This window comes from Hypomesus transpacificus, chromosome 20 (genome assembly GCF_021917145.1).
Source record: "Hypomesus transpacificus isolate Combined female chromosome 20, fHypTra1, whole genome shotgun sequence".
Classification (NCBI taxonomy): domain Eukaryota; kingdom Metazoa; phylum Chordata; class Actinopteri; order Osmeriformes; family Osmeridae; genus Hypomesus; species Hypomesus transpacificus.
In genome coordinates, this window is record NC_061079.1 from 2,777,129 (window position 1) to 2,796,014 (window position 18,886).

Below are 18,886 nucleotides of genomic sequence, written 5' to 3' on the forward strand. Positions count from 1 at the left end.
GTAGAGCAGAGTAATGAGTCTGACACTGCAAATACGGATGTTTATTATCATTATTATTTTGTATTATGCCCCTGATTGGTCGAGGCCCAGGTAGCCCGTGAATTAAAGCACCACTTGATGCGCTGGACTTGTATTTTGAGATTTGAAAGGGATGTGATCTATTTTGAGTAAGTGATGTTTCAATTGAATAGATAATATTAACCCCATTCTTCACAACACTAAGCAGAACACATATCTCATCTTCTGTGTCTCCCTCCTTTCAAGATTCAAAAATGTACTTTAGTCAGACTTTTGGAATGTTGATTGCTCACTGATCAATATTAGGTCAGTGTTTTAAAGACAGAAGAATACGTAAGCTATCAACTTTACCGGAACTTTTATGTCCCTGGGTTGGTCTGGTGAGGCTCTATTAACCAGCTATCAACCAAGTCATATACATCCTTCACTTTGAACTCCTGTGTCTTTTGTCCACTGGGCAAGTGTGTAAGCCACCTGATTAACGTTTAGGTCTAAGTGCCAGTCGTAAGCCTATTGGCCTAATTTAGCTGTGGGTGTCGGTGCACGTTTCAGGGCCCTAGCGAAGTATTTTGGCTGGGGTGAGATCTGATTTCTGAAGTTGAGTTGGGGTGCATGTCTCTCTTTTGCCAAGTCCCTTCATGTCTTTCATTTCTCTGCACACTTATGGCACAGTAGAGGGATGATGTGCTCTATTCACAAGACAAGCATCTGTATTTTGCTCTCTATCAAGCTTTCTTTTTACTTACCCACCCCACCCCCCTCAGTCCAGAACTAGTGTAGTTAGTTAACTAACGGAGTCTGAAGTGGACTGAGTACTGCACTATACGGTGGTACTGCCCAGCTCCTGACCCTCTGCTGGTATGGGATAGCAGGCTGGGCCCTGAGTTGGGTAACTCTCTGAGGGGACCTCAACTGATCTCCTGTTTCTGTGGCGGTCTACTTGTGACCAAGGACAGCATACTGTACATCGCTGAGAGGAAAAAGGGTGAAATCAGAGGGAGAGACACTAACATTCACTGAGACAGACTGACTGGCAGGGAGGCAGAAACAGACGGGTGGGGGGGGGGGGGAAAGAGAGAGCAAGGTTTGTTTGCTTTCTTGGCTGCCCCTGGTGCAATAGTTTCCTTCCTGGACGAGGCCTACCCTTAGACAGGCTGAGAAAGAGGAGATGGGAAGAGAGAGAGAGCTATGAGTAGTAACATGTCAGCAGAAGACAGTGAACTGACTTCTTAGTCCAGTACTGAGAGAGGGACTGTTTACCAGTGTAAAACTCAGGATTCGGCTTTTAAACTACTTTTTCATACAAATGTGTAACACAAATACATACACAAATATAATAGATATGCTCATGTGATGTAGCAAGTCATTCATCTATGACCAATGTTTTCTACATGCTACACTGTACTGTCATTGGCTAACAGGTCTACTCTGGAATGTGTGGACATGATGTCACATGACACATGAGTCATGTGAGGGTGAAATGCAGAAGCTGTTATTACCTGTAACCAGGGACAACAAATGAACAGACAGACAGACAGACAGACAGACAGACAGGCAGTCAGGTGTCTCTAGTCAGGGTGAGGTTCCAGAAAATATTTTCTGTCACACCTTACCTTTTGTTTTATCCTATTACCTCATATACATACTCAAGGAAACCAAGGGTTGAGTAAATAGTTATGTTGTGTACTGGATCTACAAGATAATAGGGAGTTAGATGGCTGAGCAGTGAGGGAGTCGGGCTAGTAATCAGAAGGTTGGCGGATCGATTCCCTGCCGCGCCACATGATGTTGTGTCCTTGGGCAAGGCACTTCACCCTACTTGCCTCGGGGGGAATGTCCCTGTACTTACTGTAAGTCGCTCTGGGTAAGAGCGTCTGCCAAATGACTAAATGTAAATGTAGATAATAAGTTGCAGTACCTCAGTAAGGGAAAAGGGAGCCTATCTGTACTGTGAGAAAATTATCTCTCACAGCTCCCGTCTCTGTCCCTACCATCATAATCAGGGATTTGAAAGGAAAGTGTGTGAGTTAACTCTTTCTTCCTTCTCTTCTTTGGTTTTAGGTTTGGGTGTGTTTTACCCCCAGTTGCTTGGAGTGTGTGTGTGTGTACATGCATGGGGAGCTGGGTGTCCTGTTTCCTCCTCAGCTAAAGCGTGATTAGACCCAGTGTCATGAGCCCCGAGTACATTTTGACTGTCTATATTAGCTGGTGCTGCGTTCCAAACCAGCTGGACTAACAACACCACAGAACTGACAAATGTTAGCGCTTCAGTTGTTTTGTTGTTTTTAAAATAATTATTTTAGACAAGGGTTGTCCCTTTGGCACCGTAGCCCATACATGCACCCTACCTCCTCCTCTCCTCTCCTCTTCTCCCTCCCTGATACTCCCAGCACCATTTACTCCCCCAGACAGGGGAGCAGTAAGCAGTAGGGTAGCCATGCTGGACTGGGGCCAAAGATGAAGCTAAATACCATGGCAGGGTAGAGCTAGAGAGGTGGGCAGGACAGGGAATGTCCTGGCCTTGCCGGTCCCCTCTTCACTAGCCGACACTCCAATCACCTGACAGTCTCATGTTGTTGTGTGAATTTATTTCAAAGCTATTCTTAGCTACGGCTGGCCAGCGAGGGCTTGGGAAGAGAGAGAGGGCAGGGGAAAAGGGAGACACTGAGAGAGAGAGAGCAAGGGAGGGACAGAGAGAAAGAGAATGAGAGGAAGAGACTGTCAGAAACAGAACACGATGCCCAGGTACCTGGTAATATTTAACCCAGCTCGCTTGTGTGCTCCATGTGTTACTGTTGACAGTTTGTGGGAGAGTTTTGTGGGATTGATTTTGGCTGTGGTCACGCTGGTGGCTGATACCGGGTATGTTCCCTTGTGGAATGGTTTTGTTGTGGGGATGTTGTTTGGTGGCTCCCTGCTAGCGCTACATTTCCAGGATCAATAGCATACGTTATGTTGACCAGTCACTCAACCAACTTTCAGTTTCAACTGTTGTATTACATTTGAATCCGCACATGCACTGTGGTTGAATGTCACTCAGACTCATCAAGGTGAGCTCCATGAGGTGTGGAGCTGTGTGATGAGGTCTGTTTGATGTTTCTTAGAAATTGTCATCAGCACTAATACAACTGAGGTCACTGGCGGCTGCTTTTTGTTACCGGGATGTCTGACTATCAAACGGGCTGCTTCCTCCTTCCCGCTCTCTCAATCTCTCTTTCCGTCTGTCTTGCTCTTCACTGTCTCGGTTCCTCTCTTCAATGTCAGGCTTTGTCTCTCTTGCCCGTCCATCTGTATTTCTCTTTTTTCCTACCATACTCTCTGTCGCTGTCCCCTATCTCTATCTGCCTTTCTCCTTCTCACTTTGTATCTCTCTGAAGAGACACATGTAATAATGTGTCTCTCAGTGTTTCTCCTACCATTTAAATTAGAGGGGAGCCCCCCCCCAACGGCAACCCCCGCCCCCCCTGGAAGGTACAGTTTTAGTTTTTCATAGTGCCAGATCACAAAAGAAGTCATTTAAGGTTACCTTTCCTATAAAACAGGTCTATAACTTGCTCTTTTATTAAACAAACCAAATGGCCTTATGTTATTTATCTTATTGCATGTCATTTCTGTCTCTATGCCCCCCCCCGGCCCCCCCAAAGCTGTAAACCTAGGGGAAACACTGTGTCTCTTCTCATCTAGGTTTAGTTCCGAAGGAAGCTGGAATTACTTATCTAAGTAGTCTTGATTGAGACTACGTTTGATCAATTTATTCTTGAGATCATATCTAGATATCATCTAGACCTCTGACAGACAACCTAATCTCCAGAGCACGACTCGACCATTTCAGAGTTTACTGGCATAGCACAGAGGAATGTTGGTTATATTCTCACACTACTCTTTGCTAAACAGTATGACACACACAGTCACACACACTAGTCACAAACATCATCACAGTCTCACACACACACATTTGTCACAGACAGACACACACACAGTCACAGACACACACAAATGAGGGACTCTGTGACTTGACTATTCCTGTACCCTGTCAATAACCCCCACCCATAAACACTGTCCTTACAGGACAACACACAGACCTCATGGACCTCCCCCCCACCCCATAAACAGCTAAATGTAGGTGCTGACCATCCCTCAGACTTTACAGAAATCCTCCACTCACCACCACTCTGCCTCCCTGTCTATCAACAACTTCTTCACCTGTCCACAGTTCTGCCGCCAAAACTAAACCGTTGTCAAGAGAGTGTACGTTTTAAGCCACACAAAGGCCCACATGGATTTTGTCAGTGATTCTTCCTGTAGGCTGACAGAAAAGTTGATTGAAATAGACTACCCAGGTTGCTTTAATCCTGTCACACACGCGCACACACACAGGCCCACAGGCTATTACGGCTGTCAACAAATATTCTAAATTAGAATATATATTCGAATAGTGGTTAAAAACCGAATATCGAATGTGAAAATGTATATTCTAATATAAAAATAAATAAACAGAACCGCAGCGGCAGCGCGTCTGTCTGCTTTGTGGGTAGGTGCGCGCCTCAGCATCACAGCTGACAGTTGATTTGCGTGGAAGATGGCAGAAAGTGCAGAACCCAGCTTGACCGAAGAGAAAGTGATTGTAGCCCCAATAAATCTAAAGAGTAATGTCTGGAAATATTTCGGATATTGGTCAGTTGATGGTAAACTTGTTGAGCCTACAGCTTAGGAGTGTGTAAACTATGTAAGCTGGAGTTAGCTTACCATTCAACAACTAGCAACTTGAAGCTACATCTCCATGTTTACCACAGCACAGCTCGCTCGGAGCGTTCTATGTCGGTTCTATACTGTAAAACTTTAATGTTAATAATATTTGTTTCAGTCACTGCATGAAGCCTGCCATATTTGGGACAAGAATCGCGACCTTAAACTCAGCATTTGTTTATTGTTGTTGTTCATTTTATACCGCTATGCGCGGAGAGTGCGACGGTGTGGGAGAAAGAGAGAAAGAAAGAGTGCGTGTGTGCGAGCGAGAGGCCAAGGTCTGTCTTGGCCATTAGTTCATTTACTTATTTTTGTGTAGGTAATTTGTCAAATATGTTTAAACTTAAATAAATGAGGCCTCCTTACTACAGTTTACAAATAGTTATGTTTCGTTGTTTACATTTGTCCTGTTATTGAATTACCTAATGCGCAACCATAAATTTGAATATTTTTGAATATATGTGTTTTTTTTAAGGGAATATTCAAACATAATTTTTGAGCAATTTTGACAGCCCTACAGGCTATGTGGTATGAGAGTAAGAATGGCAGTAATGGCACGGTCGTTGACGCAGCCTCGCCCAGCCAGAGGTTTGACAATTGGGAGAGGGCTGAATAGACAATTCTCCCTCCTGCTCTTTCCGTTTCTCTCTCTTGTGAAATAACCCCCCCTCTTTCTGTTTCTCTCTCTTGTGAATGACCCCCCCTTTCAAGCAGCTGGCCCTCCCCCCAGTTGGAACCCAGCCAGGTGAGGCTGATAGTGTACCAGGACTGTGAGAGGCGAGGGAGGAATGTCCTCTTCGACTCCAACGCCAAGAAGAAGAGCCCGGATGAACCCCCCAGCTCTGTGAGTTGTGTGTGTGAGAGAAAAGCGATTATGAGGTGTTTGCTAAACAGGTAATACTGTTTCCCATCTCCCATGGCTATTTTCGACACAGAGGGAGGTCTCTGACAGGTTTGTACCAGACTCTTATCTCCACTGGTAGAGGCATCAGGTGACAACTTGTGTGTGTAAGCATTCTTTCAGCCTCACATGATTGGGAAGTTCTTTCTGTCTCTTGATCTCTCTGTCTCTCTGTCTCTTGTCTGTTTTTCTCTCTCTAACTGCTTTTTATTTGCTAAATATTTCTCCCTACATTTCTCTTACCGTCTCATTCTCTCGCTCACCCTTTCACTCCCTCCAGTTTCTCCCTTTCACGTCTTCTTTTTACGATTTGGACATGTGATTGCTCTGTTATGTGGTTGCAGTGCTGTGACAAACCACACTCTCCTGACCTGACCCCTGTATCCCTCCACCTGGAAATAGACCTAGTAGTCTATTTCCATTGACACCCACGTCCTCAGTGCAAATATTGAAATTTGAGTAAAGAGCATCAGTGGTGTACAGGACAAGGGACAGATTTAGCTGTTCAACGTAGAAGTTGTGTGTGTGTGTGTAATGCTCTTTGCATAGCTCTGGTTTAGATAGATCCCCTGTGACTTCAAAAACATGACACAAGAAACGAAGACAGCGAGAGAGGGGGTGGGAGTGTTTTAACGAGGCTGGCCAAAAGAGAAAAGAGATAGCAGTTGCAGCTCACAAGTTCCTGTGGATGTCATATGACTGCATGTCACATGCTCATACGCCCTTTGTGTGCTTTAGCTCAGACTTACACACACATGCACACACACATCTGTTTGATAAGAGCCATGACCACAGCGAAAGCAATCACTAAACAAGCCTGCCAGGCAGCCATTACCACTGCTCTGCAGAGTGCTCAGCCAGCCAGCCTGGGACTAACAGTCTGCTTGCTAAGGCAGAAAGTCAAAAGTTTGGATATGGGTCTGTGAGCCTTGACCCGCCTCACAGTCAGAAGCATGAAACAGGTTACGAGGCTGGTGATGAAGAGGCCACATTCATTACCTGTTCATTACCTGTTTGGTTCACATTTTAACCGATACAATACTGGTACCTGAACTTAAAGGCATGGTAGGCAATGTTGTTGAGAATAACGTGTCAAATTTGCTGATATAAACTTCACATCCTGATATGAACCAATAAATCTAAAGGTTTGACAGCTAAATTAAATACATTTGATATCTGGGGGCATCGCACAACTTTAATAAACACAACCAATCATTAAGGTCGGACCAACACTAATGATCGGATCGCATTCGGACCGAATGCTATGATTGGACAGGCTACTTGCCTGTCTACCTACCTTCCGGCAGTAGTCAGGCACGCTTCGAGGATTGGCTTTTAAGGGAGAGGGTGGGATATTTTGGTTTGAATTCTTTCAAACTCAAGCTAAAATGGCAAGGTTTGCAAAACTTGCCTATCCTGCCTTTAAGAACTAGTACCCAGTAATACCTTTTTTACGGTATTTTATTCATTCTGTAATATCCAAAATACAATTTCAGTCCCAAATTCTCAATTTCAACTTTGTGGAAATAACTGTAATATCACTTAATTTTGACACGTTTTATAAACCACATAATTAAACTCATCCCTACCTATAAATAAAGTAAATATAGCTACAAGCAGCATGGGGTTTTGTGTTTGTAAACACAAGACCCCATGCTTTTGGGTGTTTTGGGTGTTTGTAAACACAAGACCCCATCTATATGGTAAGATAACATCCAAGCTAACAATTTCGTCAAATCTGACTGCAGCTTTGTGTACCATATGTACTGTGTTATGGTTGTTTGAGTACATTTATTAAATGACAAATCCAACTATAAATGTATAAAAGAGAGTTCCAATCAACTCAGAATTTTTGTTTGAACTAGAGGTTTAAAAGGCTTTGCCTTAACTGACATGCACAAACTCAGTCTGCACTCATGGAATTCCTGTTGTCCGATGAAAGTAAACCTACTTGGTGGTATGTGGACAAAGCCACCCTCCTAAGTGCATTCACTCTTATTTTCATAACTATTGTGGTCTCAAACTAGCATAACTACATGTGTGGTCTACACATACATACCATAAGTTAATTGGAGTTATGGTTTTTAAGAAGATATTAGTACATTTTTCAAAATGTTCACCAAACATGGCGGACTGTGTGGGTCACCACTGTATGGTTTCCCATGATAAATAAGGCATGTATAGTTTCCAACATTTTAGACTCATGGAATGGAAATGACAATTTGAGAGCTTTTTACCATTGCATACAAAATCGGAAATGTTATTACACCAAGGTCCACAAGGGCCTATGCTAAAAACCAAGGAGTGAGGGTGGGGGCTTGGTCAGCCCATAATTTCCAGAAAGGATGTGTCTACGTCTCGCCAAGCTCACGCATGTGTCAAGGTGCAGGATGAGTCTGTGAGATTTTGAAGCGTGCGTGCTGTGGAGCGATTCAATTTAATGAAATCATATTTTGACATGTCAAGGTGAAATTGCATTTGGTACTTCGGAATGATGTCATTTTGAAGCCAATAAGATTTGAAAAACCATCAGTCAAAATTATGTTTTATTTATTGACACAAAGATATTGAGGCAATGTGGACATAAATACACCCTTTCAGCCATTTTGTATTGTATTTCTTATTCTAAGTCACCCTATATGACAGGAGATGACATCTGTAACACATTTCAAGTCGATTGTATCTATGGTTCATGAGGAGCATCGTTTTGGAGGTTGTACCAAATTTGGACAGTACAGCTAAATCTATCATGGTGGACCTTATGGGTTGTTGAGGCTTTTTTGTTCCCCATGAGAAATAAGGCATGTATTCAAATTTTCTGGCATTTTGGATAAATGGGGCGCTGGGGAAATCACGTAGACTTTGGGTGTGGCTTAAAGCACCACCAATGGGCGTACATGGGCCATTAGCGGCCTGGGAGGAGTGAGTGACCTGTTGTATCATTGGGCCAAATTAGAAAAAATCGTGTCAAGGACTTTGTGAGCTATTAAGCCATTTTACGCAGAAGAGGAAAAATTATAATAATACTAACGAAAACAATGTCTTTCCTAATTAGTTACATTGGAGTTTCTCAAGGCTTGAGAAAATCGAATGTGAAGTAGTTTCCCACCAGTGATGTAATTCACCCCATGAAAACCAGACCCCTCTCTAGCAGCACATACTCAACATTACCGTGCCACGAACGTATGCACACACAGAGACCGATCCATACCCCCTTGATTCCGGGGTCTGAAACAATAAAGATATTTTACAACTAAAAGTATTAAACAAAATACTCTAGCAGTTAACTACTCTGAGCTGCTCTAGGGAACAGTGTTCTTCTGCGTTGGCTGCAGGTATAGTGCTAACAATGCAAGCTGCAAAAGGGGACTTAGTTTTCAGTAGAATATTGTGATTTTTGAAATATCTTGTGTTTGGCCAGGTGGGTCTTCAGGTTAGAAGAGTTGCAATGGGCAGCTGTATATTTAGCTTCACAAATATTGCAGCGAGCATTCTCTGCTTCAAGTTCAAGATTTGAAAAGTGCAACCACACTTAGGACCGCTCTCAGCTAGCTATTGCCTGGACTGTTGAAAATGTAACAAGTGCTGAGGTAACATATCTTGTCTCGTTGTCTCATTATTGTAGTCTTTAGGGCTGTCCCCACTTAGTCGACTAGTCGATTTTCTGGTCGATATGCTCTTGGTCGAATAAGATTTTTTTAGTCGAGCTGCCATATGGCAGTGTGAGATCTGATTCCCGCTTGTGTCATCATTGCTGAATTAATGAAATGTTCAACAGAAATTGTAGATTATATTATTTAAGACAAATAAAACAACTCTAAAAATATATATTTTAAAAGAAAAGGTGTTACTGTTTTCCCTTTCGTTAATCTGCGCTTTGTTTTGGTTTGGTATTTTGCACACGGCACGAGCACAATTGGCTGCAGAACTAAAAACTCTGCCATAGCCTACTTTGTCGGTGTTATTAGTCAAAATAGCAAAGAATGTTGTATGGCAGCATTTCATTAAAGTATTTACATTTACAAAGTACCGGGTGACTCGAAAAACTTTGAATGCAAACTCTGCCAACAACGGTTAAGTTTGAGGTTGAATATGATGTAGCCTACCAACCACCTGAAAAACATAAGTTGGTCTAGCCCTACTTTGCTCATGCTAACGCACTGGGTTGAAAAATGAATATGCCTATTATAAGAATCACATCCAAATCGAATGACATTATCTTCTCCGGCCAAGACAACAAAATCTTTCCCTGTTGCAACGTTCCTCACTCAGCTTCTACGTAAGTTCGCATGCTGCAAGTTCTCAGGCAGTGATAAGCGTGCTCTGATGATTTGCATGTTAAATAAACAATATTTTTAATTTGTAGTACATTGTAAGATATACTAAATACCATCGGCATTCGGTTACAACAGGACTGGTGATACGAGTCTTTATTATTAGTTGGCTATTAGCGGCTGAATCTGCAACGTCCAGCAGCCATTGAGTCAGATCGGGAAAAAGTTTGTACGTTTTTTGAGGGTGAAAAAAAAAAAAGCGTTTCAAATTTCGATTAGTCGATTTTCAGACGTATTAGTCGAGTCTTGGTCGACCAAAATAATTTTTTGGGGACAGCCCTAGTAAACTCACTCTCTGTCTTTCTCTTCTCTCCCACCCTGATGCTAGCCTGGGAACCAGACAAATCAGCAAGCTCATGCTCATTTATTTTTTCTCAGATATATGAGATATTACCATCACACATTGATATGGGGTGGGTTTAATACGATGATTGTTTTAAAGGGCCCCTGTTGGGGAATTTTCGTAAATGACTGAGATTACGTTCAGTAATCAGTAGTTGCTCTAAATGGTTGTATCTATCCAATTGTAACTTTGGCACTTTGGTCTGCGTCCATTGATACTGCCCCTTGGGAATTGTAAATGAACTGAGATGTTCCAGATCTATTCATATTTCTGACACGGTCCAGTGAAAAGGGGCTCTTGTCGGCATTCCGTATTGTCGAATGTTGTGTCAACATTCAAGCATGCCTTCTGCGTGTTCAGCGAACATTTCTCATACGTTCGTTTTAGCCTACATCCACGGAATAAATCGACTTAATAGGCTAATCTCGGGTATTGCATTGTGCACAGACAGGGGCGCTGCCAGGAATTTTGGGCCCCATTAAAAAGAAATGTTTGGGGGGGCCCTGTCAGTCAGGGGCCCCTTGGAATTGTGTGCACCTGTGCAGAGCATACCTTTTTATTTGTTTGACCTGGTAAACCTGAATACATCTTTCAAGCTGTTTTCGTAAGATGCAATTTGCACTTAACGCTTAAATTGAATCATAATCGGGCCAGGGACATTGCAATGTAGTCATTACAAAAATACCGGGTGTTAAAATACACGTCTAGGATATGTCAAGAAAGCAGGATCCTGGAATTTAATTGAGTGCGAATATTGTTTTTTTTTTTCATTTATTCACTGCGGTGAAATAACCGGCGCTCAACGCTTCTAATGATTGACACCAAACAATCACACCTCTCTAAAGGCGTGAAAAGGTCTAAAATCTTTGAAGCCGAATATCTGGGCTAGAGCTTTCCAGGTTTACCAACATTCAGATAAATGTATCTTCTTCAACTATTTCCTGATTTCAATGTATGACACATCATTTGAAAGCTGACAATCTGAACAATCTGAACTTTCACAATCTTAAAAAACTGAGAAATGAGTTGTCCAACAACCGCTCCATTTCACCAGAGCGGGTCACATTTGTGAATTGGTCTGGTGATGCTAGGTCACCCAGCTGCGCTGTCAAGAACCAACATTTTGCACCGATTGATTTTATTTAAAATGGTACTCCTGTAGTACCGATGAAATTTGGTCGGTACCTGAGATACCTGCGACTTTGTTCTTTCTCTGTCCTTTGGTTACAATATCTGGCATAAAACTGCACAAGAGTAGTCTATTTTGCCCCTATAGACAAAATCATTTTTAAAATGATCTTGTCTTTAGTGCTATTGATTCCTCTAGACTGTTTTGGTGTAGGTTTATGCGTTTTGGAGATATCAGGTGTGTGTATGTATAAAGATATATCTATATATAGATATATATATATCTATATATAAATAGATATAGATGGCACTCGACTTGAGGGGCTCAAAGCGCCAAGAAATACATTAGAAAATGTACTCAAAACGGCTCTTCCCAAAAATCATGACTCGTTTACTCAAGATAATCCACTAACCTTATTGTGAGCAGTTCATGTAGGAACTATTTACTTTCTATCAAACTACTCCACCAACCGTATCACCTCGCAGAAGGAAGAGTCCGTCTACTCATGAACAAGAGGCTCGGAAGTTTGGTAGGCAGAAAATAGTTCCCACACGAAGCGCTAAACTAATAAATGTAATGTATATATTGTTAAATTATCCGATTAATTATCAAATTCACTTATTGTGTGTGTGTGTGTTTTTCCTGTACATGTTTGTTTGTTTGTTTGTTTGTGTCCCATACATCAGAAGGTGTGTGGAGAGGGCCAGGGGAAAGTCTTTGGGAGATGTTGTCAGCTGAGGCCTACAGGAGGCTCCTCCTCCTCCCTTGAAAGCACCTCCTCCTGCGCCTCTGAGCCTCGTGATCAGGGCCTCCGATTCCAGGTGCCACCCCTGACCTCTGAGCACGCAGCTAGGGGACACATCTAGGGTCAGGGATCACACCTTGGGTCAGAGGCCACATCTAGGGTTAGGGGTCACATGATGGGTCATATGTCAAACCTCAACAACGTCTGAGTACTTAAAATACAAACTCCCTTCCTGGACGTATGTGTTTCTGTGACATAGTTACAACCCATCTAGTCGTATTACATAAGTGGTTTCAGCTAGGTAGAGGGTGCTGAGATCCTTTTTCTGTACTTTCTATATGCACTTTGTATGTTGCTTGGGATAAAAGTGTCTGCAATATGAATTCAAGGTAAATGTTAAATATACAGCCTGCTTTTAGATTACACTGTGGTAGTGAAGATTCCACATTCACATACTAAGTGTATGTCAACTCCATTGTTCTGCTGTTATGTAAGCGTTAATTAGACTGTTTATTTCCTTCTGTTACTTCTCTACTTCCTCCCTCTATCCTCCTTCTCCACTTACCCTCTCTTCCCCCTTCTGTCTCCAGGGCCCTCGTTGCTCCTCTGATGCCAACATGCTGGGGGAGATGATGTTTGGCTCCGTGGCCATGAGCTACAAGGGCTCCACCCTAAAGATTCACCAGATCAGGTACAGAACACACACACATACAGAAACACACATGTTGCAACATACAGTAACTTTGAACATGTCAAAACTGAAGCAATGACAACCTCCCCCCCCCCCCCCCCCCCCCCCCCCTCCCCCCCACACACACACACATACTATGTGTCCTCAGGTCACCCCCTCAGCTGATGCTGAGTAAGGTGTTCACCGCCAGGACAGGGAGCAGTGTGTATGGCAGTCTCAACACGTAAGCATGCGCGCACACACTGTCTCCCTCTTTCAGTCTGTTTCCATATTTTACTTTCTCTGTCTTTCTCTCCTCTCCCTCTGTCCTTTGAGATCCTGACTTGGTCTCTATTTTTCTGTTGGGCAGGTTACAGGACAGCCTGGAATTCATGAGTCAGGACCCCAACACTCTCAGGCCCGATCAGAACACTGGGACCAACAGTCTCCTAGGTAAAAACAACAACAGAACCAGACTGGGTTACAATGTCTTGGATGGGACATAACTGACGAGGATAATATCAAATGCTTATGTGATCACCTCTGGTGCCGTGCCGTGCAGTTTCTCAGTGTTGTTCATGTTGTCTGACATTTGTTGTGAGTGTTGAAGCAGTGTTGTGTTTTTATCAGAGCATCTCTATTGTCTACAGACTATTTTTAAAACCTGATCAGCCTGAACTTCTGAGATGTTAAGTGTGATCATTCTTTCTGATGAGTGTGCAGTTTCAGTTTTGCTCCCTCTGTGTACTGTGTCAAGCAGGCTGTTTGCCAATGCCGTTATCCCATAATCCATACACCCTCATACATCCACACTGGCCTGTTGGCAAATTCATCTCATTCCTGCTCTTCACTGTTTTATATTACTTTCATCCTCCCAGACAATGCAGACTCTCCATCTGAACTTTCCTCATGTTGGTCCAGCAGAATGGACAACAGTGCAAACACAGATCAGTGCTCTGTGAATCATGTGGTCCTTAATACTGTGGTTCTGAGTCTGGCTTTTCTGAGAGTGATTCCAGCCCGTCTGACTCCTCTAAGTGGAGACCTAACAAACTGGGTCTGTTGTGGTCGTTTCTCTGGATGGTAGTGGTGGCATGGCCTCCTCCACGGTTCTGACCTGTTCTGACATGCAGCTTTACTAACTGTGGTTGATGTCTATGTTTGTTTTTGTGTCTCTCTCTCCTTTCTTGCCCTCTATTTGTACCCATACCACCCCCCCCCTTACACCCCCCAACCCCCTTCCGTCTCGCACTTCTCTGTCCACTCTTCCCCTCCTCCCCAGGTTTCTCTCAGCTCAGCAGCCCTCGTCGGGCCTTCTCAGAGCAGGGTCCTCTACGCCTCATCAAGAGCGCCTCTTTCTTTTCAGGTTGGCAGCGCACTCCCCTCGCTTCTGCACGTGTGTGTGCACAGCTGCATGCGTGTGTAGAGGTCCATAACTGCCTTGCACATGCTCTGTGTGTGTGTGTGTGTGTGTGTGTAGGTCGTAGACCTTTTTGGGCATGTACGTCATGGAGTATCTGCGTGTGGGATCTTTTCACCTTCCTCCCGTCCCTTTGTCACTTCCCCCCCGCCCCCCTCTGTGGAACTCCTGTCCTTGGTGGAGTGATTTCTGTAAATAGCCCTCCAAACCCCTTTTTAAAGTACTGTCAGGGTGGTGAGTGTGTGTCACTCGCCAGCCACACAGGAATGTCCATAAGCCTGGTCCGTCACACAGCTCCGCTCCTGTTGATTGACGCATAAATCACGTCAACAGCTCAACCAAAGCTATGCCTCTGCCGTACATGCAAATAAGGGTTCTACATTGTCTGCACCTCCTGAGGCATGTTGGTGTATGTGCACATGTCTGTTTGTGTGTGCGTGTGCACATAGAATTTCTCAGAACCTACACCTGAGTAATTGGATCTGTTGTGCTATTCCCCATCACCCTCCCCCACCCAAACAGGGTTGGCCGTCTGTATAGTTGACCCCACCGTGCACCCCCCAGCAGGCTTTTAGTTCCCTGCATGTGACCCCACCCCTCTAGAGCTCTGTTTGATGTTCACTGTGGTGACGGGGGGATGGAGGAGCACAGGGTTTGGGAAGTAGTAAGAGAAGCAGCCTCAAGTTGAAGGGTGGTGGTGGAAGAGGAACAGGAAGGTATCTGGTGGTGGTACTGGTAGTAATAAATCTGGAGGGAGCTATCTCTTAAATGTTCTCTGTCTGTGTGTCTCAGTCTCTCTCTCCTTTTTCCAATCTCCCCCAGGCCACAGTAACCCCATGGACATGCCAGGCAGAAGTCTGTATGATGAGAGAGACAGTGGCATTGCCAGATCAGGTAGGTACTATTTAGGATATATTGTAGAGATGTTACCAACCCCCTCCCCACACACACAAACAGACACGTAGACTCACACACGTTAACCCCCTTGCACACAGACACTTTTCTAACTCCTGACCCCTTCTGTATGCCCCCCGAGAAGTCTCTATGGAACAGCTTGGGCAGTGGAAACGCTTGCCCTGGCATGCTTGGCATGGCTGGCATCTCATTCCCCTGACCAACACAGCGTCACATGCAGGGCCTTAAATATAAGGGCTCCCATGACCCACTACTACTAACAGACAGCTAAATTGGACCTGTCCCCCTCACCTTTCTTTCTCACACATGGCCCGCCTTACGTATCTCATACCCTTGTGGTGTGGACTGGGAGTTGGTAATAGTAATTTACAGTACATTTCTAGTGCTTGAGAAGCAAACACAGTAAAATATAATGGAATCCCAAAAGTGACAAAAACTGTCAAGTTATTTCATTGGTAAATGGATTGTAAAAAACGAATAAGCCTAAATTATTTTGTTTGTGTCCAATCAGTCAAAATATTTATTTTATTTTTTTAAACCTTTTTTTATGTCCAATCAGTCAAAATATTTATTTTATTTTTTTAAACCTTTTTTTATTATCATTACAGTTAGTTATTTCTTTTTAACCGATTTACATTTCCTAATTTACACTACACACCACATATCCTTTTTCAATCCTATACTATTTTAACCATGCCATATTTACAATTTAAATCATGCCACTCATATATTTACTCAAAGCTTATATGATAAGGCCATGGCTAAAATGCCTAACAACCTGCCATCTATGGAGATGGATTTTTATAAAAATAAAAACACACTTGCTAGTTAGGGTTAGCTAGCTAGCTACCTAGTGTGACTCAGTGCAAAGAGCAAAGGGCTTTTCTAGGTAGCTAGCTACAGAAGCTTAGCACAGAAGTGAACTGGAAGAAACAGCAGGAACAATGTGTCTCAAAATTTCATATGTAAATCCAAGCACATCATCTTTTTCATCACTCTCTCTTTGCATCTCCCTCCCTCTCCCTTTTGCCATCTTTCTCACTCCCACTCTGTTCTTCTCCCCTTTCTACATCTTTTCCTGTCACCATCCTCCTGCCCCCTCTATCCCTCCCCCCTCTGCAGCATCTCTTAGCAGCCTCCTCATTACTCCGTTCCCATCCCCTGGCTCATCCCTCACCAGCAGTAGCTGTGCCAGCAGCTACCAGAGACGCTGGCTCCGCAGCCAGACCACCAGCCTGGAGAATGGAGTCTTCCCCCGGTGGTGAGACACACACATATACTGGACATGCACGTTTAATGGGTGTAGTTACGTTGCTTGTCAGTGTCGCTTCCTCCCGGTCTTGCCCATGCTGCGGTTCAAGCTTGTATTCTCTGATTTACAAACCTGTATAAAAGCCCCAGACTCTCGTACATTTCATTTGTACAGAGAGTCTGGCCTCGCTCCATTGACAAGCGTTGACTTCCTTGTAGGCGGGTACTTTGTTGAAGTTTAAAACTATTGGATCTGCCCAGAGCCACTATGATCTGCCATAACCAATCGCTAGCGTTCGCCTTAGCCAATTCCCTCACCACTACTGTAACAGGGCTAGCTGCCGTAGCTGGAAAATCAAACTTTTCCCGAACCCCGTGGGGAGGAGGGCCACAACATCATGGCCACCAACAAAACTCAGCAAAACTTGTTCTTGCTCCGGCTTTAGCTGTTGGATATTCGGCAGTGTTGCCACAACGGACCGAATGGTTTCGCCCGCATCTTTCTCCGCCGCCATTACGGAACTACAACACAAACTAGCGCACGACATCAACGTCATCGTACTCAGCCACTCCCTCTGTTCGCTGATTGGCCGGTTAAAAATTAACCTGCAAAATCTGACTTGCGTACTGAATACTGTACTGAGTACAGAAGCAAAATCTAAATTGAGCGGAAGTACGTAGGACGGCAGAGCCAGGCTAGCTTTAACCAGCTACGCCACCGAAAAGCAAGCTCTTCAATGGCACGGGTGGCCGTTATTTATTCTGAGGAGTGAGTTGAACCAATTCAACTCAGTTACACAAGCACAGACACACTTATGCATGGATATACAGATGGACATCATAATACACTGACACTGTGTACTTAAAATGTCCCCTGCTACTTCACTGCTCTAGGTCAGTGGAGGAGAGCTTCAACATGTCGGACGAGAGTGGCGGTGCGAGCCTGGGCGTGGCGAGGAAGAAGAAAATCGCCATTGGTGTCATCTTTCTCCTGTCTCAGGACGAAGAGGAGAACAACAAGTTCCAGGACTTCTTCTTCTCTCATTTCCCACTCTTTGAGAGTCACATGAACAAGCTGAAGAGTGCCATCGAGATGGTGAGTCTACGCCTCTTCCAACCCAGTGGTACAGGCTTGTGTGTTCACCGGGCTAGTCAAACACCCCAGAGGTTTTAAAAGAACATTTGATTGACAAAGCACATTTAAGACAGATATGCTAAAGCATTTATTTTATACCCTCAGCAAGTTTGAGCCTTTTTAGCCATGTCATAGTTTCCTGTACTCACAGCCTCGAGCTTAACGCTGTGTTATTCTGCCATGATGTTGTTGTCCTGTTTACTGGTGTGTGTTACTGTCAACCTCTTGTCACTGGATGGACTCTGCTCCACCCCTTCTAAGTATGCGTGCGTGTGTGTGTGTTTTCACTCCCAAGGCCATGAAGATGAGCCGACGGTCAGCTGATTCCAGTCAGAGAGCCCTGGCTTACAGCCGCATGGTGGACGGACTCAATGAGTTCAGGTTAGACACAAACACATGCACATATGTAGTGGGGTTAGCCCGTTTAAGAAAGAAATACTTCATTTCTAATCAAGTATTTAGTCAAAGGGGCACCCAGTGTTGTAGTCAAGACCACCTAAACCGAGACCATGACCAAGCCCCCGCCGTTGCCGTCATCTCCTTTTATTAGGCCTACTTTATTATATTCAGAAATGGTTGCGCCTACCATTTGCAAAATAGTTGCAAACTATCAAAGTCAGAATATGATTGGTTTCGCTCGTGTGAATTTGTTGTGAATTAGTTATGTTTATCTGCTTTACAAAACATATTAGTAGGGTTGTCCCCGACAACAAAATCTTTTGTCGACTAAGACTCGACTAAAACGTCTGAAAATCGACTAATCGAAATTTGAAACACCTTTTTTTTTCACCCCCCCCCCAAAAAAAGTTCAAAAACAGATTCAGCCGCTAATAGCCTACTAATAGTCAAAATAAGACTTGTATCACCAGTCCTGTTGTAACCGAATGCCAATGGTATTTAGTATCTCTTACAATGTACTACAAATAAAAAATAGTTTAACATGCAATTCATCAGAGCGCACTTATCACTGCCTGAACTTGCAGCATTTACATTTATGCATTTCGCAGACGCTTTTATCCAAAGCGACTTCCAAGAGAGAGCTTTACAAAAGAGCATAGGTCACTGATCATAACAACGAGGTAGTCCCAAACATTGCAAGCAGCCAACCCATGAAGCATACATTGTGAAAAAACTAAACAAGTGCCAAAAGGGAAGACCCATAAGAGCATGCAGTTATACAAGTTACAAATTAAAACAACATGAACCACAAAAAAGTGCAGGACTGTACCTGTAGAAGAACAATCAATAGTAAAATAAAGTATAAGACTTAACTTCGTTA

General features: G+C 43.7%; 1 protein-coding gene across 5 annotated transcripts in view; it reads left to right on the forward strand.

The window, feature by feature from the left end:
- fnip1 (folliculin interacting protein 1) overlaps nt 1–18,886 on the forward strand; it is a 39,983-nt gene that overhangs the window by 3,671 nt on the left and 17,426 nt on the right. For 2 of the 5 annotated variants that reach the window (XM_047042926.1, XM_047042930.1), the window contains exons 2-11: nt 5,479–5,608; nt 12,158–12,292; nt 12,807–12,907; nt 13,056–13,130; nt 13,257–13,339; nt 14,169–14,252; nt 15,129–15,200; nt 16,344–16,482; nt 17,367–17,568; nt 17,903–17,988. In XM_047042926.1, coding sequence (XP_046898882.1) covers nt 5,479–5,608; nt 12,158–12,292; nt 12,807–12,907; nt 13,056–13,130; nt 13,257–13,339; nt 14,169–14,252; nt 15,129–15,200; nt 16,344–16,482; nt 17,367–17,568; nt 17,903–17,988 — 1,107 coding nt within the window. Of the gene's footprint in view, nt 1–1,858; nt 2,764–5,478; nt 5,609–12,157; nt 12,293–12,806; nt 12,908–13,055; nt 13,131–13,256; nt 13,340–14,168; nt 14,253–15,128; nt 15,201–16,343; nt 16,483–17,366; nt 17,569–17,902; nt 17,989–18,886 lie in introns of those variants that run through there. The other 3 variants (XM_047042927.1, XM_047042928.1, XM_047042929.1) reach the window with 3 other exon arrangements.